The sequence below is a fragment of the Poecilia reticulata genome, linkage group LG5 (genome assembly GCF_000633615.1).
Source record: "Poecilia reticulata strain Guanapo linkage group LG5, Guppy_female_1.0+MT, whole genome shotgun sequence".
Lineage (NCBI taxonomy): Eukaryota > Metazoa > Chordata > Actinopteri > Cyprinodontiformes > Poeciliidae > Poecilia > Poecilia reticulata.
In genome coordinates, this window is record NC_024335.1 from 4810980 (window position 1) to 4834038 (window position 23059).

Consider the following 23059-nt stretch of genomic DNA (forward strand, 5'->3'; position numbering starts at 1 on the left):
ACTTTGGTCCTAATATGGTGGACCTAATATGACACTGGACATATAATGGTGCGTTCACACCAAACACATTTTGACCGCCAGGCGCATCTGGTTTACATTCAAACTCTATGTGGAGGCGCGTCGAAGGCCATTGTGGTGCTCTTCGAGCGTCTAGCGCGGCGCCATTTGAACCGTTCGAAGCATTTGACACGACCAGATCAGTGGCGCAAAAAGTGGGTATGCAGCGCATGCAATGCAAAGGGGCGCAGCACCAGAGGGGGCATCAAAACCCCATCTGGGGGGTAGGGGCGCCGATTTATGTTTTCGCATCCACCTGAATAATGTGTAGTTGCACCACTGGTTCCTATGGTAACAACAGGGTTCCTATGGTAACAATGAGTGATGTCATCATTGATGACATCACTCTTTGATGCATCAAAGGAATCTCTCTCTTGAGTGTAGCACACAGACTGTTTTTTCAGACCTGTTCCTTATAAGTTMACTTGTAGGTTSCTGWRACTTTTAAGTTATGAATCTTCTACAGGAGCATTACAATTATTTGAAGGCACAGAATCAGCCTAGTAGGTTCACATTCTCAGGTGAGAGACTCACCTGGTATAAAGTTAATTTTTYGGTACTGGAATTGCACCGAGRATAAATTACTTTAATCAAAGCATGTCATGAATATAYRTGCATATATTCCATCTTAASTACATAGCMTAATAGTTTTTTGTTGCTTTTTCCATCACTAGATGATATAACCTAAACAGCACTATTCAGAGATCCAATGAGTTTATAGCAGCAGCCCTGATGCCAACATCTCCAGAAAACATATTAAAGATTGTAGCATGTGTTACACACATCARGGCTGGTGTCRGTGYWACAGATGTTGATTTTCCTGTAAAAAGTCTAGAACAGGTAGGAGTGATGAGGCAGAAACAAATCTGTGCTTCACTAATCCTCCTGGAATCTGTTCTGGTTAAATATTTAAGATTTCCAAACACCACTATATCTGATCTTTCTTCAAAATAATCATTGTGTCCACCATATTTTCTTTGTCATTCTAGACAATATACTTATTTCTGTAATAAACAGTTTTAGATCCTTTAATACAAAGGTATCTTCGCCACACACTTAAGTCTCAGAATAACCCCCATCTGCTACTGCATAAAAAATATGCAATATATTTGGGGGTGGGGGGTTTCCCTGAACACCAACATTTTCACAGAAAGACACAATACAGCTAAACAGATTCGACTCATGTAAAGAAAAAACAATCTAAACATGTCAATAATACTTTCCAAAAACTTCCAGAACCATTTTATTTCAAAGCTGATAACTGACGGTGTATTAAGCAATCTGTACATATAAACAGATCGCAATTCAGCTCCTGCACAGTAGGTTTATACCTCAGCTAACTAGAACCGCCGTCGCTCTTTTTCCTCCCAGGGCCCGATGGTTCAGTTACTATGACAATGGTAAATAAAACACTAAAGGAAAAGGTCTAGTAACGGAGTGTTCCACCATGTCTGTAGTTCTAAAGAGCAGCTCTGAGGGGCAGACAAAAGTCTATGTCTATTTTGAGTGGCACTGTTTTGTGTCAGACTTTTGTTTTGAGTTGAATTTGGCTCGTTTTGTGTTAACTATGTCGCCACAGTTACTCGAAATGCCAACAAAAGCAATCGCTCCCCACATGGGATCGAGCCACACATTTTTTATGTATATATTGTGAAGGGGACATGCAGCGGTAAGAGCCGCATTAACGGTACTAGGAAGAGGCAGTTACTTTGAGGTGTAGAACAATAGGTGCCTGCCTATGCACTGCCATGGCAGGGCCCAATTCCGAAACATTATAAATTCAAGATTCCCCCTAGAAAACTTGCCAGGCCTGGTAGTTGGTCATGTTTTGGGGTTGAAAATGTTAAAGGTTTACAGAGAAAGTGCGTTCTAGCTATAGATTGCACAGTTGGACTTACCCAGGAGAACATGTGCAATACTTCCATGCTGATATGGTTCATCACCGAAGAGCAGCAACTGAAGATTTTACCAGGTCCATCCCCATAGTTGTATGACTGAACTGGTTCACTACCACATAATTGCTAAACCTGATGCACAATAAAACTGACGTCTATAAGCTTCGCACATGTGGTTCTTACTCACGGTCCGAAATAAAAATAATAATAAAGTCAGTGGGTAATTGTTTATGTCTCGAAATTTTTCAACCTTCATACTAAGGATTTTAATTCCCACTCAAAAATTCAGAGAAATAATAATTTTATGTAAGCAAACTGAATAGTCACAGGAAATGTGTATTCTTCCCACAATGCATTGTGAGACCTGTCACTGCGCCTGTTTGTGAAACTACTCACTGCCTCTCTCTGGGCCCCGTTGCTATGGTAATTAATTATCTGCACCTGGGCTGGCTCTCTCTGTCAGACAGTATGCTGGAGACAGAGTTTCTATACTTGAGAGACACCCAGCGACGTATCAAGGACCCTGACAAGAAACCATAAACCCTAGCAAAATTTTGAAAACATTTTACGGGAGCAGGCATGTGTATCTATGTCATGACAGACTTTTAGACCAACAGGGCGATATTTGTGCCTGTGAGGGGCAGTTAAAAGAGTTTTGGAGTCAGAAATCCACTGTGCTGTTAGTATGTTTNGACAGACTTTTAGACCAACAGGGCGATATTTGTGCCTGTGAGGGGCAGTTAAAAGAGTTTTGGAGTCAGAAATCCACTGTGCTGTTAGTATGTTTCAGAGAGAAAGTTTACTGATTCTGTGAGACACTCAGCCTCAATTTTTCTCGTTTTTATCAATTTATGTCATCATTTTAACTCAGAATCCCACTAAAAGCAATAGCTCGCTTCTCGGGATCAAGCTGAACATTTTGATACCACTTTTGTGGGGGTGGACGCAGCAGTTCGGGCTGCATTAACGGTGACGGAAGAAAAATAAATGAACTACTAGAAAATTCCTGCAGAAATTTTACGGGGCCTGTCAAAGTGTGCCCGTTGGATTTTTAATATAGCGTTCTGATGCAAAAATGAGCAATAATGCTAAAGAAATCTTTAGATAAGATGACGGGTGTATCTACAAACTGAAGTTTGAATGAAATTTCTACATGAATTTATGATGACACAATTATTGCTCAAGAATAGGGTATTTTTAGGATCTCGCTCCATTAAAATGAATGGGGTTTTTGGGGGTCTTCAGACCCAATTTGTGTTGCCGTGGTAACTCCGAATCCCACCAGAAACAATATCTCCCCTCCTGTGATCGAGCTGCAATTTGTGATACCACATTTGTGGGTGGGCACGCAGCGGTTCAGGCCGCATTAACGGTGACGGAAGAAAAATAAATAATAATCTAGAGGCATTCTATTAGGTGAAGAACAATAGGTGCCTGCCATGCAATGCATGGAGGCAGTGATTGACTTGCAAGTCAATCACTGTTCTCCCTATGCATTGCTATGGGCAGGCCCCAATTAAGCACTACACAGTTCTGACATTGCAACCAAAGTATAATTATTACTTCTCTTAATTATATTAAAGAATATTCCTAATTATGATTCATTTACCAAAGCTCACCCTTTTTATTATACATATACAACTCAAGCTTGCTAAATTTCAAATAGAAAATTCACAACTTCAGGCAGAGATGCTGTTCCGCTGCATCCTGCAGACTTATTGCAACCCAGGAACAGTCGCAGTCAATCCTGACCGAACTGTGTCCTTACAGTGAAGCCAGCGTAAGCGCTCAGAAACTGATGCTGTAATCAGAAGGTTGAGGACACTGCTGTAGTGTGTGTGTGTATGTGTGTGTGTGTGTGTGTGTGTGTGTGTGTGTGTGTGTGTGTGTGTGTGTGTGTTGCATTTGTTTCTCACCAACCTTTCTGTTAAATGGCTCTGTGTACGTGACGACACTCTCACACTCCTACGCGCAGCAATTAGCGCGTTAGCCTGCCTGCACTTGGATACATCGGCTCTGTTGAGAAGTGAACGCACACAAGCAGGCTCACATCGTGCGACGCCAGTTTACACAAGTGCAGAAATGTACGTGAAATCAATTTTCCACTTGGATTTTATCCATTTGGTCTGCCAAATATATAATACATATATGGAGATATATATCACAAGTGATAGACTGTATGGGTCACATACAGTCCAGCTGCTGAAGTCGAGTACATTTGCTAGACTAAATACCACCACAATAAACGAATATAGAAAAAGAAATTATCTAGAAGGTAATTAATAAAAGATATGTTAAAAGAATTAAGTAAATGGAACAACTGTTGGTAATATCCATATTGCTTCCCTGGCTGTAGCTTGAACCTGTAGATACAGTTGGATGATATTTTGCATACTGGTCAAAAGGTCTGGATATGAATGGAAAGAAGAGAAACAGTACAGGAAACATTTGGGTTCCCATCCATCTGTTGTCTTCTGTCTGTCTGAGTCCAAACGTTTGACTAGGCCACTCCCAAATGTTTATTTTGGCTTTGGACTAGGGCTGTATAAATAAATCGATTCGGCGATATATATCGATTTTTTCCGCCCTCGGAAAGTATCGATTTTTCATCCGCGAGTATCGATCCGTTAAACCACAGGGGCCCATAGCCGTAAAGCTCTTTTTAATGTCTAGTTTGTTATGGCGTAGCAGCAAGACTCCGCCTCCCTCAGTCTCACTTTCAACTTGAGCTTAAAGTGCACATTATAAACTACACACCAGTTTTTAAATTGTGTTAATAGGCCAAGTATAACCTTATGCTAAAATTAGTAAACCATATTTTCCGAATGTCAGAGAAATGTCAAAAGTGCCGCCATTCCCCGGCTTTTCCGATTATGTGAGAGGGAATGAGCTTCCAAATGTACAAAACAAAACATTAGATTCCTGTGTTTTTGGAAATGTAAAATCTTCAATAAATAAAGATGGGCTGTATTTTGTTGTTGAGAAACAAAGTAAAGTTGCGCAAGTAACCGTGAAAGAGAAGCGGAAAGGAGTAGCGGAAAAGAGTAGCGGCGCGAACGGAGCAGCTGCAAAAGCAGTGAGATCTCGAAATTAATGCAAATTTCAACTGGTAGCATTCACTTCGTAATTAGTTTTTAGCTTAGCGGTTTCTGTTCTGTTATACAAAGAATTACCTGAAGAATGAACATGGGTTGATAACATCCGAAGCGGGCGCGCAGCGGCGCTGTGTTTTGAGCAGGAAGACGAAGAGGAAAAACCCGCAGCCGGAATCCGCGCAGTGAGGATTTCCATGATAACAATGGCTGATCGATCATTCTTATTAGCAACAGACAAAGAGTATCAGAGACTGAGAGAACGATGAGATCCTGGCAGTCTGAGAGGCAGCTACTCAGAGATCCAAGCAGGGGAATAGCGGCGCTGCGTAGCTGCAGGGAGTCGATCACTACGGGGTGAGGCGGAGCCACTACTTTAGCAGCTAGAAGAAAGCCGCTTACAGCCACTTACGGCTAACTCCGCCAGCGAAGGTAGAAAAGCCTTTTGCCCCATAGTCCAAAAGACTGCAATGTGGCTGCATTTTTACTCCAAAATGCAGTCACAGTGTCCAAAAGAAAAAACATAAGTGCAATCATTTGCATATTGAGAGTCTACAGAGGCTGATAATCTCTCCACTCTGCTCCTGGATTACCGTTTAAACTTTTGAGTTTTATGTCAAATCCACATGAATTAAATGACAGAAACTAATTCTCTCACTGCATCTTTGATTCATTTTGTCCAGCTGCAGACTGTTAGACTGTCCAATCAGAGTCAGGTATTGCGTAGTTGATGCTTTTAATCAGTTTTCAGTTAACTAAATTCAAGTCTATTGAACACAAAATGTCACTAAAATCACTGTCCTTCTAAAATCTTTCAGAAAATCGTAAAAACGCACTGAATCGTATCGCCCAACAAATATCGTGATACATATCGTATCGTGACCAGAATATCGTATATTGTATCATATCGTGAAATTATTGTATCACTAAACCCCTACTTTAGATCCAAGTGTGCTTGTTTTCACTTAAGCATAATAATAATTATAAAGCCTTGGATTTCTCCCAAAGATAATGCTTTTGTCCAGCCTTTTTCTTAATAAACAAATTATCCTTTATAAATAAATCATCCCCCACAATTTTTTTGGGGGATAATTTCATATACAAGGTTAAATTTCTTGCTTAGTACCTTAAAAATTCCCCACAAGGGAAGCTCATAATTGTCATTGCCTCTCTTGTAGGACGATGCCCAGCAGCTCTTCGCTCTCGCTGCAGCTGCGGAAGAGCAAGGCATTCTTCCTGAAGACTTGGCCAACGTGATCAGGCGGTTGTGGGCCGACAGCGGCATACAGAGTTGCTTTACGAGGTCGCGAGAATACCAGCTCAATGACTCGGCGGCGTAGTAAGTATGGACTGGTGTTTCATGTAAAAGTGATGCATCAGATAATTGCACACTGTCGTCTCTGCAAAGGAAATGTAATAATTCAGCTGGGTGTTGACCCGCCACTTTAAGTATGAAACTCTGAACATTGTGCCTGTGCAGAAACTGTTAATTAGACGTGACTGTAAGGCTTTGTGAAAATTCTCATTTTATCTTTCACCTTACATAAATAATTGGCTTTGAACTCAAGTAGTCATTTAATAATAAATAAAGTGCAGATGGAATATTCTGCCTGCACTGGACTCATAGTTTTATTGATAAATTTGTATCTTTGTTTTATTAATGACTGTTTAAACCTGCTGCCTTGGAGGAGGCGATTCGTTGGCATTGTGATGGATTCTCTTTGGAGCATTGCTGATATGAGCTGTTGTGAAAACCTGCACTAGTTCTCCGGGGGAGTAACGGAGACTGGTGAAATTGGCCAATAACTTCCATTTAGCCGTCATTTCTTCCTCTGTGGGCTTAATCTTTAATATCGAAAACTGATAAGAAGAAAAAGGTACCGTTTTCTTCATGGGTAAGAAAGAGATTAAAGTGTTTGCGTAAGGACTGATGATTCTCACATTAATACCCACAGGGGGCTCTTTTTTGCCTTTTTGAAATTAATTTATAGATTTTGTGTTAGCTTACTGAGGAATATAGCATTAGAGCAGTTATGAACAAAGAGAATATTTACCAAATTGTTTGTTTTTATTCTCTGCGGTATGCCTTTCAGGTTTTGACGCCTCATTAAATATTAAACCATAGGGCTGTGACAAGCAAGAACAGAGAGATCAATGTGAGAAATATCCATTTCTTTTTACAAAGTGTAGAGTGGCTGGACATCTAAAGTTTCAAGCTGGCTTTGGAAGATGATGCAAAACTTGTGTAAGTGGGTCAGCCAGAGCGGCATGTAGCAATGATCCTTCTACGCCCCCCTACTGACCAGCAATCTGTCAGAAATCACAGCAAATGCAAGAAATTGTAGAGGAGAACCGGCTGCAATGATAAAGAGGATACAATAAAATTATATTGATTTACTTTGCGCTTATATATATATATATTTTATTTCATTTTTTTTGTTTGTTTTTTGTTTTTTCAATGTTATTTCTGACAAGTAACAGAGGATCACAAAATGATGATGATTATTACATTGATCATCATAACATGCCAGTCACATTTACAAGAAAAATAGCAAGTGACCTTTTTATCACCTTGGAAAATCTCTCTTTTCACAAGCACAACAATGATTGTAACTGTTCCTAAAATGTCAAAAAACACGTTTTATGTAGATTTAAAAATGAGAGGACTGTTCACAATTGACTGAATGAAACCCTCAGTCCGTGAAGAGTAGTTATATGTTAAAATTTCTGCTTCACGGTTGACATTTCATTTCAGCATGTCAGATACACCATTTGTACGTATAAGGCCACAATTCTTCCCCCTGAGAAATCTCGTCTAGATTTGAGAGGCAGCTGCAAAATGTATTATTGTGTGTTGCTGGTTAGAGAGCTAAGTGTTAGCAATGTGTGCGAATGAGTCAGAGCTGCATTTTTTTTGTGCAGAGCCTCGTCTTCTACAAGACTCACAAAGTGACCTGTTAGAGCATGAAAACCATTAGCAGCAACAAGCAGCTGGAGAGAAAACTGCACAATCAATTCTGCACATACTGCTGCACTCAGACAACAAAACACTCATTGCAACATTTATGCATAAGCCTGGACTGATGTTGAGAGACTGCGCCAAGATGGATGGATTTAAAAGTTTTGAAAAACTGATATGGATTGTTCTACTCATTAATTGTGTTGGTTTGCAGCACATGTGAAGGAATAAAGACAATGTTTTTTTTTTTGCATGTTCAGGTGTTCTGTGAACGGAGTAAAATCTGTCAGTTTCCATTGCAGCTTCACCGCAATGAACTAGCAAGAAGATAAAGTCGCAGATCAGCAACCAGTGCAATGGAGTCTTAACATGAGAAATACGTTTTATTCAATTATTACAACACTGTAGCTGCACATTCATGTGTACAAAAGCACCCACGTCTTGCTAACAAGTTAGAACTTTCAGGGTGCTTTGGATTGCAGCCTAATTGAACTTATTTCCCTGTGCGTTGTCCACCGTAAGCCTGCATGTGTTGTTTTTTTGGTTTTTTTGCTTTGCCTTATGTGTTAGAAATTGTGTTGAGCTCCTGATCGCTTTTTTTTGTCTCTTAGTTACCTGAATGATCTGGAGAGGATAGCAAAAGCAGATTACATCCCCACCCAGCAGGATGTGCTGCGCACTCGGGTTAAGACAACCGGCATCGTTGAGACTCACTTCACCTTCAAGGAATTGCACTTCAAGTAAGATCACAGCACGTGACCTGATTGGTGAATGCAAAAAAGACAGACAAAATCAATAATGACACAGTGCTTCTCAGATTGTAAAAGCAGATTGACACACTTAGGGAAACTTTGTAGTTGAGAGGATTTGTTGCAGCCAAGTGCTGCTGATCATATGCACCTGATTCTATCATCATCATCATCATCATCATCATCATCATCATCATCATCATCATCATCATCATCATCATCATCGAGTCCATCATCCAAAGTGATAACATAAACACAAGTTTTGATAGATTTTATTGGGATTCTATACCAGCACAAAGTAGTACGAATTTGTGAAGTGAAAGGAAACTGACACAGAGTTTTTAAAGTAATTTAAAAGGGGAAATCAAAATGTGAATTTTGTGAACTGTAGTTGTCTTCTCCACACTTTTTCTATCGTTTGCAGCCGGTAGGACTCTTGGTGTATCTTCGGAGACTGAAATGCTTGCCTGTTCTTTGAGTCTCTGTAAACAGATATTTTATCATTTTTGCCACATATTTTCAGTTGGCATCAGGTTTGGACTTTGACCAACACATTCTAATACATAAAAAAAATTGCTTTGACTTACCCTTTCCAACGCTAGCTTTATTTTAAGCGCTGTGCTTGAAAGGGAACCGCCGCCCAACTCCCTTGTGGTTTGCATCCTATAATAGGATTTCTTCAACAATTGGCCTGTATTTAGAGCCATCCATCTTCCTATCAGCCTCGACCAGCTTTCCTGCCCCAACTGTAGATAAACATCCCTCATATTACAATGTTACCACCCCCATGTTTAATCATGGGGTTGGTGATGTAGAGAATTTGTTTTTCTCCATGCATAGTGCATGAACACACAAGATACCCTCAGATGTTTTTCCTCCATCTCAGAGTAGAATTGTGTCATATACTTCTTCATGTTCCAAAATATTTCAATTTAGATTTACACAACTATAGCTCCTAGGTGACTTTTGAGTCGGGTTATGCAACTGGTTACACTGGACTTTATTCAGGTATATTTTTCTGACAAATTCACAATAAAGCAAACTACTTTGAGTCAAAGTAAAATAATGAAAAATTCAGATCAGATGCACTGCAGTTTGCCAATAGGGTATGAATACTTTTGCTGTATTTGTGTGATTGAGAGTGTGCACATTGTTTACACATTTGGCCAGAAAATACAACGGTCCTGTTATTAATAGCATTCGAAGTGGCGGTCCACGCTGGTGTAAAATGGGCAACTCCACTACTTAAAAGCCGAATTATGACAGAAATTAAAAGCTCAACCATCATTATCGCTCTCAGAGCAGAGTAAATAAATCTGATTCTGCCCACGTCGCTCTTGTTCAATAAAACAAGAGCACTATTGAGTGGTAACATTTAGTAGGTTCTGCATGACGCACTGCTTTTGGTCTTACATAAAATATGCTGTGACCCTGGTGAAGCACTTATGTGTGGGTTAGTAATGGATGTATAGGGACGCCCCTTATAGAGGACAGGAAGTGGTTGAGATACTGGAGAATGGAGGGAAAGGTATAGAAGGATATTACATCTACTACAATATTTTGCTGATTTACGATGATTTTCCGCCGCTGAAGTGAATTCATAAAAAAAGGCAGCACCAGCTAAAGGTCTCTGGTGTGACCAGCCTCCTGATAAACTCTGACATTTACCCATCGTCTCAGTCTCGGTACTCACCCTGAATAGTACACGGAGACAATCGATAGCAGGAAGCAGGCTTTTTATAGTTTGGTTCCTTTTCCGTCAATTACCGCAGACAGCAAAGACTGGGAAAGGGAGTTGGTTTACACGGGTTTGCGTGAACGGTTTTATTAGATTTCACCAGCTTTGTTTACACTTCAGAACAACCATAAGAATGAGACCAACGTCCTAAACAAAGAGGAGTTTTTGCCATCGACTTTTATACTCAGCTCTTCCATTTAACGCCTTACTCAATATAAAGCAGTTTTTGTCTCCCTTCTCCATCCCTTCTTTCTACCACACATCTGATAGACATATTTCCACTTCCTCACCACTTCTCCTCTTAAAGCAACCTCATGAAAGCATGATCAGACTAACTTCCTCCTTCAGTCCCCCCCTTAAGCTTCTCTTCAGTGTTTTTTTTCTGTATTAACCACATCTTACACAAGCGGACAATTTATTCTTTTTTTCCTGAAATTTTTCCTTGCAGAATGTTTGATGTGGGAGGCCAGCGGTCAGAGAGAAAGAAGTGGATTCACTGCTTTGAAGGAGTAACAGCCATTATCTTTTGTGTTGCACTAAGTGCATATGACCTGGTGCTGGCTGAGGATGAAGAGATGGTAAGAAAACCCCCCCAATCCTCTGGTCTCTACTCTATTTACAAACCTGCTCTTTATCTGGTGTCGGCTCAATCTTAGACTCTGCTGGACTGTAATGCATCATGGGCAGAAATCTGGATTGTAACCTGAGAACATCTAATCCCAGGTTGTAAAATAGGCTCATTGAACTTTAATCTGAAGTGCAAATATGTAGTACACATTTTAATAGCTTTTTTCTGAGTGACTTGGAAAGGTTTGGGGAAAGACTTCGACAAAATCTCTGCTCTGTTGATCCATGTTTAAATTATTACATGAAGCAACCCTGCCCCCTGGTGGAAGCTTAGAGGCATTGCTGCAATCACGTTGTTCTGCTCTAAAGGTGCATTTCAAAACGTTAGAACATCATTGGACTTTTATTTGAGTAATTCACTTCAACAAGGGACACTAGGATATTTTAAGGATTCACTGCACACATTTAGTATATTTCAAGATTTTTTTTCAAGTTAATGTTGATGATTACAGTTTACACATAATGAAAAACCCAAATTCATTGTCCGACAATATTAGAATACTATATGAGTTAAAATAGAAAAGGATTTCTCATGCAAAAAAAAATGTTGCATTATGTCCTACGCAGTGAGGGATAAGACAGCACCCTCAGACAGAGGCCAATTTTAATGCTTTTTCTTGCAAAGTAAAATTTCCTTTGAGGTATGCTTGATAATATACAGCAATTTTTACAATTACTTAAGGTAAGATTATTACTTATGTGCCTGGAAAATACGTAACACCGCCCCTGTAAAAGGTTTCAATTTGAAGCAAGACCCACTTTTGGATTAAATAACTCATTTATTTACTTTGCTTTACATCACACTTAAGTTTGCACTTACCTTATGAATGCTTAACCCAAAATGTCTTTTAGCACTACTAAAAGCTACCCAAGCTCCACTAGTAGTAGTACTAGGCTCTAGCTGAAACTGTTGACCATGGCCACCTTTTCTTCTGTTTAGAACCGAATGCATGAGAGTATGAAGCTTTTCGACTCCATCTGCAACAACAAGTGGTTCACCGAAACCTCCATCATCCTCTTCCTCAACAAGAAAGACCTCTTCGAGGAGAAGATCACTCGCAGCGCCCTCACCATCTGCTTCCCCGAATACACAGGTGCACATCATTAACACTCGCAGCCTCTTGCTGCGCGCCGACCCCCAAAACTTTGATAATTCATGTTTTTTTTTCTAACTGCTGCTTGCCAGGAGCCAACAAGTTTGACGAAGCTGCCAGTTACATCCAGACCAAGTTTGAGGACCTGAACAAGAAAAAGGACACCAAGGAGATCTACACCCACTTCACTTGTGCCACTGACACCAAGAACGTTCAGTTTGTCTTCGATGCTGTCACCGACGTTATTATTAAGAACAACCTGAAAGACTGTGGTCTTTTCTAAAGGTAAGACATGAGAATGAAAGGGTTTGCAGAAAAGCCTCTGCCTTCTGAGAAAAATATATACCATGCTTTACAAATGTATCCATACCCACTGAACTTTTTTTTGGTCAAGCCTCTAAAAATGCAGGAGGGAAATCATTTTGCTGTGACAGTACGCAGCAGCAATTTTTAAAAAGAAGAGACATCATAATTTGCAAAACATGCATCGCCAATTTGATCTAACCCAAACTTAAAGACACCATATTTGAACGTCTGTAGTGTTAATAAAAATTTGTAACTTTAGTTTGATTTGCTGCGGATGCGTGCACTTAATGTGAACGAGTCTAAATACGATTCTCTACTTTCTCTTTGTGCAGGACAGCACCCATCACAAACAGACTGCATGAGAGACTGCAATAGCCATGTGACGATTCCTGCTTTTCATAATGAAAACCGTGATGTGCTCGTTTTTTGTTTTCGAAAGAGGAACCTGTCAGAACTTCTGCAATCACCGATCCACATCCACCTTCATCCACATTTCTCTTTGTAGGGAGTTTTTTATTCATCATAAACAAACACATATTTGATCCTAAAACACAATTTGTATCGTAATTTTAAACTGCGACACTTTAATAAGATCTGTAACGACATATTATCCTTGTAGCTTTTGTTTGAAATGCAAAACATGACATGTTATCGCAGCACAATGGTGGTGGGTATAGGGGAGATTTTGAAAGAGTTGAATCATTAATTGACTATTTTAATGCTCTGATGGGTTCATTTCATTTTTCATAAATTTTGTCTTATTGGCTGAAAAAAGGAAACAATTGATAAAAAACATATATATATATATATATATATATATAAAAGCACATAAACCTTTTCTGTTAACTTTCATTTTAAGACCCTTATAACAGCACAGAGATTATTTTTTAGAAGAAAACTAAGCATGGAAACAGAAACTGGATGAAGGATAAATGTTTTTTTTTGTACACTGTTTACACAGAGTCAATATTCACACATGTATAGTGGATCATTCTGCATGACCCTCCATAGATTATTAGCCTGTAATCTCCCCCCATAAACTGATTACCAACCCCAAAGCATCATGTTTAAAAAAAAAAAAAAAAAAAAAAAGCAGAAATGGTTAATGTGTCACTTTTAAGGTATATGTAAGACTTTTAAATGGTTATGTCTGTTCCCAACAAGGATTGTTCTGTCGGTCTTTTCATTCCAAGTCTTTTTAAACATATGTTTGTGCCTTGATATCTGTTTACACTTGTTCTTTAGAGACTCCATCTCCATCTCCATTGTGTGAATTAGGGCTATTTTTATTCCACCCAAGTTCACGGGGATCCGAGATTTATGATGCAACACCACACCAAGACAAATGGATGATTGTTGTTCATTAATATTATTCTGATTCTCTTGTTAAATGTAAATAAAGTTTGACCACATTAACCTTTAGCTTCAATGTGATACTTTAAGAATGTAAAAGTTGTTTCTTCCGTCTTTGAATCTGGGCCAATGATTTGAGAAGTTGTAGCACTCTGCAAAAAAAAAAAAAAATTAAAAACCTTACACAATCTCACCCTCCGACCCCTAATTTTAGTACATTTTTCAGGGAGAAAAAATAAAATCTATTTTAAGAAATAAATAGTTTTAACAAAAGAACTACAATCCTTTTAAAAATAAAGTCATGCTGTACTTTTTAAGGTTGGAGAAATAAGCATGTTAGATAATAGATGGATGTTTCCTTGAGGCGTATCAGTAATTATAATTTTTTTTTATAGTTAGTGGCCACTAGATTACACCAAAACGTGTATTAGTCCTGTCACCAAGTCATTACGACAACTGTCAAGTCAGCCTTCTCCTTTACTGTGTAGATCATTAACATCTTATTTTTGTATCAAAAATCTGTTTTTGGGTAATTTTTAAAGTAATATTGATCTTTTTGGGTAAGTACATTTTGGCTTTTCATTTGCTGTGAGCCTTAAACATGAAAATTAACAAGAGATAAACATCACCGTGTGTCTAATGACTTTGACACGAGTTTCGCTTTTTGAGCTTGAATAACTTTTTTTAAATTCAAAGTAAACATCTATATGTAACATCTTATATTTAGAACTTAGTTTCATAGTTCTTGAGTTGCTAATAATTCATTTTTCAAAACTCAAATTTGATCTAAAACTTACAAGCACAACATTTTGGACTTTAGAACAGAAAATATATGTAGGTACCCTGAAAGCAAACAACCATCTTACCCGTCACTTCATTTGACTCAATTATAACACAAAATAAAATTGTTTGGATTAAAGACATTCAACAAATCCTTTGCTTTTACTCAAATGAAAGTTGAGGGATAGAGGAAAGTATCCAGCAGGTGGCGCCGTGGGGTTTAGTGGCGAAGTTACTCTGAGCAACAGTTGGACGACATTGACTCCGAATTAAATCGGACAAAAATATGAATTCATAAACTTTATTAGATGTGAAAATTAGTGGCCTGACTTGTAGTTTTTGTTAATAATCATAGCTTCAAGTGATGCAAACTTTTTTTTGTTAGAATACTGGTTATATGTTTGATGCTAAATTACAATGAATTCAATACTGTGCAGAAAACAATGACTTAATATGTTAAATATTCCAATAAAAGCTAAGTACTACAAGCAAAAGAGTCATAAACTACAGTTAACAGTGATAACATGATTCCGAATGATAAAACGTATCTATTGTATTATAAGTCTGGATTCCTTTTTTGCGCAGATCCAGATGTTAAACTTTACTCTCAGTAACACGCTGTAGTTGTTGTCACGACTGCGTTGTTTCAGACGGCATCCTATTGGCTGGCTTTGGTCAGTGCTCTGCGCTGATTGGGTGCAGTAGAAACGCTTGGAGCCCTCAAATTGATGTGACAGAGCTTCATGAGTGTTAAAGGAAGGAGTTGATGCCAGGAGACACATCATCGCCTGGAATCAGCGTGGATGTGTCGAACCGTTTATTGAGCTCAAGTTAACATTAAAGGTAAGGTTGACCTAAAGTTCTGCTTGAGTTAAAGTTCAGGAAGTGAGTAGTCTTATTGTTATTTGGCTAAATTTCCGTTTTTTGGTGTGTGTGTGTGTTCCAGAAAACAAAACAAAACAAAAAAAAAACAGACTGTGAATTGAGACTTCAGCAACTCTAGCAAGAAATGGTAAGTTTATTTTCCTCTGATCTGTTTCCACTTTTCTTTTTAGGCAAAAGGGTACAGTGTTTAGGTTTAAGTGAATGCCAGAAGCTTCGCCTATTCAATTTTTCTTCAATGATTTGTGTGCTTCCCTCCACAAATTGTAGTTTACTCACACTGAAGTGTTCCAGGCAAATGCATCGTGTAACTGAGTTACATCTCCCCATTGTGTGAAAGCAGCCCAGGCGAACAGGGGGACTTTAAAAAGTCTCCTTATGCCTGATAAGTTGCACTTGAGGGCCAAATGGTTCAGCACCCACAGCTGTGATAACATCGTGGCATTGTGGCGTCCGTACTCTGAGGCAGAACTTAATGCTTAAGGGGAAAATGAAAAACAAACTTCTGGGGGAGGCAAGTGCTGAGAATTTATCTGCTTTTTTTTTTTTAAATAAAGAATTGTAGAGTATCAGGTTATTGATTTGAAACCTGCAAAAAGGGGATTATCCACACGAGTGCCTGCAAGATTTGTGTGTAATTCCATGGGGTTGCTGTCATTTCCTGCTGTATTAAACACAGCACTCGACATCCTGTGGGCCGAAAGAGTCCAGGGAGGATATGTGAGCCAGCAGCCCAGATTCTGCTCCACTTTATTCAAAACTTCCCCTCTTAAGATTAGGAGGCAGAGATTTTTAAATGTCATTTTAAAAATGTGCATCCTGTGCTGGACACAGTGAAGTTCAGAAAGTTGGCCAGTGATCTCAGCTGATAAAAATCCCACTGGTTTTGTGGAAATTACATCAGGATTTGCTCTTTATCTCAAAGAGGTTTACAGGAGCACAACAGGATATTTACACTGCATTTTCCTTTACCCTTTCTTTATGTGATAGATCAACATAAAGAAACACAAAACTGAGAAGTAGAAAGAAAATGATGTATTTTTTTTTCTTTATAAGAATTGGACAATTGGAAAGTGTGTTAGCATTTGTATGTGGAGCCCTTTGAAGTGATATCCATAAATGAAATCCTGTAAAATCAGCGATTCCAGAAGTCACCTGTGTGTTGGAGATAATTAGCGAGCAACATAAAAAAACCAAGGAACAGGGGCAGACATGTCTGGATAGAGGTAAAGTAGAGCTTTATTCTAGAATGATGTCCCAGCTTTGACAACTCTACAGCTCGCTGTTCAGTTAATACGGTAGTGGCAGTATAATGCTGTGGGGGTGTTTATTCTTCAGCAGGAACAGGGAAGATGAATAGAGCTAAATGTACTGCACCCAGGGAAGAAAAGCTGACAGCTAAAAGAGACTGTCAACATCTAGAAAAACTGATTACAGACAATCTACATCCAGTCTGACTAATCTTTAGGAAGAGTTAAACAATGAACTCTTAAAGAGTTTGTAATGTGATACATTTAATGTGATTTAACTCATCACATTAAATCTTCATAAAATCTATTACACCATGAGGTTGTAACATGATGAGATGTGGAAAAAGTTCCATGTCTGAAAGCTGCTGTTGTTGCGGTTGCAACGCTGGCTGTAATTCGTCTTGTAAGTATTGCGTGTGTAATTGCGTATTTGTCTGTTTCTCCACTGTGCAGCTGTGTTTGGGAAACTCCACCGACTGCCTCCGGGACCAAATGCAGTCGATGATGAGGTCCTTGCAGGACCTGAAGCAGATCAGCAGACCGAGGCCGCTGAGTGAGCCGTGTGACCGGTCGTTCGCTGTCACGAGGCTCTGCAAACAGAGAGCGCAGCAGCAGGAGCGGCTCACTCGCCTCCGTGTGTCTGACGCCAGCGAGGCCAGCACCTACGACTCCGCCTGCTGCCTGGCCAACCCGCTGGAGGAGGAAGAGGAGGAGCAGCAGGAGCCCGATCGGCTGCCGCGGGGCTCCCCCGCCAGCGAGAAGAGCGTGGATTTGGACTCTGGTTTCTCTGAGGCTTCCTGGCAGGACGAAGGCGTGGTGCTGAGAAGGACCAGAAACGTGCGAGTCTCCTCCTCCGCCTGCGTCCGAACAAACAGAGGAACCTCCGGCCGTGCCAGGCCGAAGTCGACGTCTGACGTCTGTTTGGAGCGCTGGACTTCTTTTGAAGCGAGCGACACGGAGGACTGGACCACGTCGCTGCTGAGCCGCAGCAGGAACAGGCAGCCGCTGGTTCTGGGGGACAACAGCTTCGCCGACCTCATAAAGAACTGGATGGACCTGCCCGATCTGCCAGAACCCGCCGAGATGAAGCCCAGCTCAGGGCGACGTCTTGCGAGAGACATTTTTGGCAACATGCGGCGGAAGTTGGCGGGGATGTCCAAAGGCGTGGAGCTGCGGCCGAAGCCAGCGAACTGCACACGGTTGAGAAGAGCAGCGGAGGCTCCACAGAGGATGTCCTGTCCTGTGGGATTTGAGCCTCTCAAGCCTTTCTTCCATCAGTCTCACACAGGCCTGCATCAGCTGGACACAGATTTCCACAGGTTCTCTGCACTCATGAAGACGGGCAGCCGGCAGCCCATCATATGCAACGACATCATTGGATATATTTGAATGTGACGGTCTCGTCCAAGCACATTTAAATCAGACTGTTCTCGTGAAATGTCATAAATAAAAGTTTTTTTTACATATATATTTATTGAACAATGTGCTCAATATTTATGGGAGAATAAAAGCAAAAATCCTCAAGCAACACGTTCGTCACGGAGACCTTTATTATCTTTTAACAACAAAATCACATCTCTGATTTGTTACACGGTGCAGACATTTCAGCGTGTAGGTTGAGTTACCACAGCAACAATTCACATTCCATCTTAATAACGTAGCCAAGCAGAAAGCAGTGCATGTTTTTTAAAGCGTCTACATGTTAATTTGAGAGTGTGGAGTGAAACACAATGCGAGGCTGAGCTTAAGGGCAGGACAAACACGAGCCGCCTGAGGACAGATGAAGGCCTTGCAGAAGAGGCTGGGAGGGGAGAGTGTCCTCAGCAGCGGGTCAGCTTACTCCTCTGCCAGTTTATACCCAGATGTTTCCATCTACCCAAAAATGACACATCTGCCGCTACACAGAAATCACCAGATTTGAATATAGCAGCAAAGAACCTAAAGATCTACTTGAAAGAGTAGGAAGAAAATCCAACATCTCAGTGGGAAAATAGAAAGGAAAGTCTGTTTTTCACATCTGCTGTGAAGGCACTGTAACGGCAGATTTTCAGAACACTAAAGAGATGTTGCATTACTTAATAACTGTAAATAAATAATAAAAACACTCATAGCACCCTAATACCCCTGACACACCACCATATTTACACTATTTGTTTGGTTATAATCTCCATTTGAAGCAGCTGACTTGTTCCCAGTGTTATGACCCCTGATCAAACAAACAATAACTATGCACAACCTCCAACTAACATCTAGAGTCAAATAATCACATTTTTATCAAGTATACCAGCTGAGATTGTGAATCAACAAAGAAATCAAACTAAAATTGTAAAAGAGTAAAAGACAAACTTATGCTATAAGTCCTGCGTTACATGAAACAAATGAATAAAAACAATATTTCAGTATCAGTTTCTATTAAGACTCCTGATTAATTGACTTGGTAATAAAGCTTGTATACTCAACAAGTCTTACGTTGCTTCCATTATTATTTTGCAAGTTGGAAGCAGGAACTGTGCATTGGTCTATCATTAATAACATCAGATTAAAGTCTTCAAAATCATAAGTTAGGACAAGGTAGTCCATAAGAAAAATGCCTGTTAAAAATCAACACAAAAACAGCAAGTGACAAGAGCAACATCAAAAAAGTTGGATTTCATCAAACAATAAAACGGAAGAATGATGCAAATCGTACAGAACAGAAGTATCTGCACATTTGGTATAAATTTAAGGAAACACCTTAATTGCTAAAAGTTCACATAGCAATCTTTGGTTAAAAATGGCTTTATGTTAGTTTTTATCATTGCTATTTTCTATTAAGTAAAATCATTTCTCAGAAACGTGGGTTCAGAAGACCTTATTTGTTGTCAGACCCATCACAGGAGCATGTACCTGATGGTAGGTACCGTCTCACAGTCCTCATCTTCATCAAACGAAGGGATCAGCTCTAACATCTTCTTATGAGAAGGGATTTCTTTCTTCGTCACCATTTTCACCAAATCGGACACACTGCAAAACACATATTGTAATCTTTTTCCAAATGGAAATGATGAACTTAGGATCAGACTTTCTTTTATTAACAGACCAACACGTGAAACAACTGCTTTCTTCTTGCTGTTATTTCAGAAAGGGCATTTCTGATCATTTGTGACCTTGCACAGCTTGTTAGTTTAGGTGGACCACTGTGTCTTGGTAGGTTTGCCATTTTGCCATATTCTTTCTGATCTGGGGTTTGTGAGATGCACCAAGTTGTTTCATAACCTATCCCCGTATTGAACTTCTCAACAACGTTCTTGCTTTTTGGCCTAACATCTTCATAATATGATGAATTATATTAAAAGTGTTACCAATCAATTACTAAATAACAAGAAACATAATCTTTCCATTTTGTGCTTTGTTAGTTACCTTTTGTCAGTTTTTCTGTTTTTCATTCTACTTTCAATGACTCGACACAGGAAGCTCAGGGCAGGGCAACTGCACAGGAAGTGGCTGCTGTTGTGGACATTTATCAAGAGTAGCCTGGTGTCCACATGGTCGTCGTTCTGCCTCTCTTCCTGGAGCTTAATCTGGCCACCACAACGGCTCCACAGAGACTCAAATGTCAACATTTGTGAGTTAAAACCAAGTCTGTGCCAACAATCAGCAGCATCAAATTTGACAAAAAAAAAATTAGAGAGGAAGCGTTTGAATTTTGCCTGTGGTTTATTCATCTATCCTATCCTGAAACAATCAAAACAAACCGTGTTAGGGTTAAGAACGTTTCACACCTGACACAACTGACTCACCTCCCCAGGGGTATCTAACAGAACTAAACAGGCCCAAACAACGTGGCTTCTAGGATGCAACAGTTCACTCTAATTTAACTCTTTGACGCCTGTGCACAACAAACAGAAACCCGAGGAGACGTCTCGGTCATCTGTGCGCAGTGATGCATGTGACTGTGGGTCAACAGGGTCTGTCCTCACAGGCTCAGCGGAAACAACGACTCCTTCTCCCATTAGGGCCCAAAACAAACAAAGGAGCGCTGCTTTTTCTGATGTGGTCTGAGTGCTGGACTGCTGCGAGTGCAGCCTTGAGGGGACAACTTACAGAATTATTTTAACTGGACCTACCTCATTTTCAGCCTGTCTTTGTGTCCGTTGTATAGGATAGCAGTTCCGTAAAATATGCTGCAGATGGTCAAGCCATTTGTTTCCTGCATAAAATAAAGCAAACAATATTTATACTTCTGTACGGGGAGACAGATGCCCATAAGCAGGATGTAGTAGAATCCCTGCAGACAAATATGCTGAAGGTGCTGAAGACAGATGAAAAGAAATGGGGTGTAATTCTGAAGCGTCAGGACAGAGGTGCATTAACCAGTATCAAACAATTCAGCGTAGCTCTGAATTTGGATCATGAAGAATTAAAGCACTTCTGAAGGCACAGTTTAGTCCGATCCAGTACCTTCTGGCACCTAAACAATGTGGCCAGTGACAGTGACATTTTCCATCTCAGCCCATTCTACAGCATCTATTCATGTTGAAAAAGAAAGAAAGCAGCCATAATAGGCCTCCTCCCTAAACTTCAACTGGCTACAATGTAGAAAATGTAAAAATGTAGACAACTACATTGAAAATGTTAGAAGCGGAATTAAACAGGGCAGTCGCCTCAAACAATAGTGATTGTCACATTGCGTGCATTGCAGGAAAGTGAGCAAGTTTAGGAAAACAAATAAAAAAGTGCATTCTGAAGCAGCGGGTGTAAAAAAAAAAAAAAGTGGGTTTCCTTGCAGTACCTTCACATGCTGGATGAGATCTGCCAAGGTCATTTCCTGCTGATTGCAACGTCTTCCTTCAACAAGGAAATCATCCCACAGGGTGTACTTCTTTCCTGCAACCTGTCAATAGCAATGTTACTTAGTTACACATAAGCACAGAGCAAGTTGACAGACGAAGGACGGCTTGGCGTGATGGGCGTGCAGAGCACACCAGCTGACAACAATCAGCAGGGCCCCAACAACCCACAGAAAGGTCAAGAAGGTGCTTCCTGTAGTGAGACTTTGCTTTTCTGAAGTTCCATCTTTGTCAAAGTTTCAGATTATTGTAAAATCTTAGCAGCCTACAACTGTTTGTGATCTTGGAAAATATAATGAAATAGCAGAGCAATTTAAGGAGGACAACATCAAAGAACATTGATAACATTAAAGTTTCTAAAAAAAATAAAATAAACCTTTGGTGATGTACTAAAGATGAGAGTTCATCAAAGCTCATGTGTTGAGGAAATGTAGGGATTTGAGCAAGTTCATGTTCTGACCCAGTCTAAGTGACCGGGTCAGAATATGTCAAAACCTGCAGCTCTCCTGGGGGGTTTTTGCTTACAGTGGTCAATATCTACCAAAAAGTGGTCTAAGCAAAGATCAGTATTAAACTGGCGACAGGTTTTTTTGGACTGCCAAGATCTCCAATGCAACTGGGGAGCAAAGGACGACCTGAATGCTCCGTCACACAACTGCAGCTCAAATTGCTGAAGACGTCAATGCTGATTCTGATAGAAATGTCTTAGAATCTGCAATGGATCACAGTTTGTTGCATATGAGGTTGTATAGTCACAGTCGACATGACTCTATAGGTCACAATGTGATGTCTTGAAATAATCCCTTTGCATAAGAAAACTGGCATTTCATTGAAAGACCACTTGTTTGCATATGCACTGACACCAAGTGTTTTGAAGTGTATAATGTTGGCACAGATCTCTATGGAAAATGAGAACGTATGCTCTCAACAGGATTTGACTTGAATAAATTAAGGTCAAATAAAACAAAACGTAAAATATTAACCTTCATGTACATGTGGTTAACATATTAAACAAGCATATGGAAAATCATATTTTATACATATTTCTTTTAAAGAATAAAAACCAGTTGGATCTAAATTATGAGATAAAATCAGACAAGTCTGGGCTAATGATTCTGCACAACAATAGTAGATACAAAAAGTCTTTTATTTTAAACATGCTTCTAAAACCTGCATATTTAGAGCTTCATGTGGCTCTAAATATGCACATCTACATGGTCATTTAATCTTTGTTTGCATTCATTTAAAAAAAAAAAGTTTTTCAGATGTTTTAACCAACTTATATACTATAGCTAATCTGCTGTGTGTTGCTTTAAAGACTTTTGTAATATTTTCATCCAATTTACCATCATAAACCGCATCACAAGCAATTTATATTTGTTTTAATATGGTATTAACTGTTATCCTTTTTCCAAAAAGATATAAAATGTCTGGTGTAAATTTATATA

At 39.7% G+C, this 23059-nt stretch overlaps 3 protein-coding genes across 4 annotated transcripts in view; 2 read left to right on the plus strand and 1 right to left on the minus strand.

Annotated features, from left to right (window-relative positions):
* gnai2b (guanine nucleotide binding protein (G protein), alpha inhibiting activity polypeptide 2b) overlaps positions 1-15493 on the plus strand; it is a 49522-nt gene extending 34029 nt beyond the window's left edge. Inside the window, exons 4-9 of the mRNA XM_008408709.2 lie at positions 6223-6383; positions 8615-8743; positions 10939-11068; positions 12058-12211; positions 12304-12496; positions 12850-15493. Of these exons, the coding sequence (XP_008406931.1) occupies positions 6223-6383; positions 8615-8743; positions 10939-11068; positions 12058-12211; positions 12304-12494 (765 nt within the window). The 3' untranslated portion in view covers positions 12495-12496; positions 12850-15493. The remainder of the gene's footprint in view (positions 1-6222; positions 6384-8614; positions 8744-10938; positions 11069-12057; positions 12212-12303; positions 12497-12849) is intronic.
* A 103-nt stretch (positions 15494-15596) lies between these two features.
* On the plus strand, positions 15597-18250 carry inka1b (inka box actin regulator 1b). The gene is made up of 2 exons (XM_017304921.1): positions 15597-15662; positions 17236-18250. The coding sequence occupies exons 1-2, from the start codon at positions 15660-15662 to the stop codon at positions 18169-18171; spliced, it is 939 nt and encodes a 312-aa protein (XP_017160410.1). The 5' UTR covers positions 15597-15659; the 3' UTR covers positions 18172-18250.
* Positions 18251-18314: 64 nt separating this feature from the next.
* The window catches only part of uba7 (ubiquitin-like modifier activating enzyme 7), a 35005-nt gene continuing 30260 nt past the window's right edge, over positions 18315-23059 (minus strand). For both annotated transcript variants that reach the window (XM_008408713.1, XM_008408712.1), the window contains 3 exons: positions 21554-21655; positions 20889-20971; positions 18315-19785 (listed from right to left, as the gene is read on the minus strand). In XM_008408713.1, the coding sequence (XP_008406935.1) occupies positions 19653-19785; positions 20889-20971; positions 21554-21655 (318 nt within the window). In that variant the 3' untranslated portion in view covers positions 18315-19652. The remainder of the gene's footprint in view (positions 19786-20888; positions 20972-21553; positions 21656-23059) is intronic.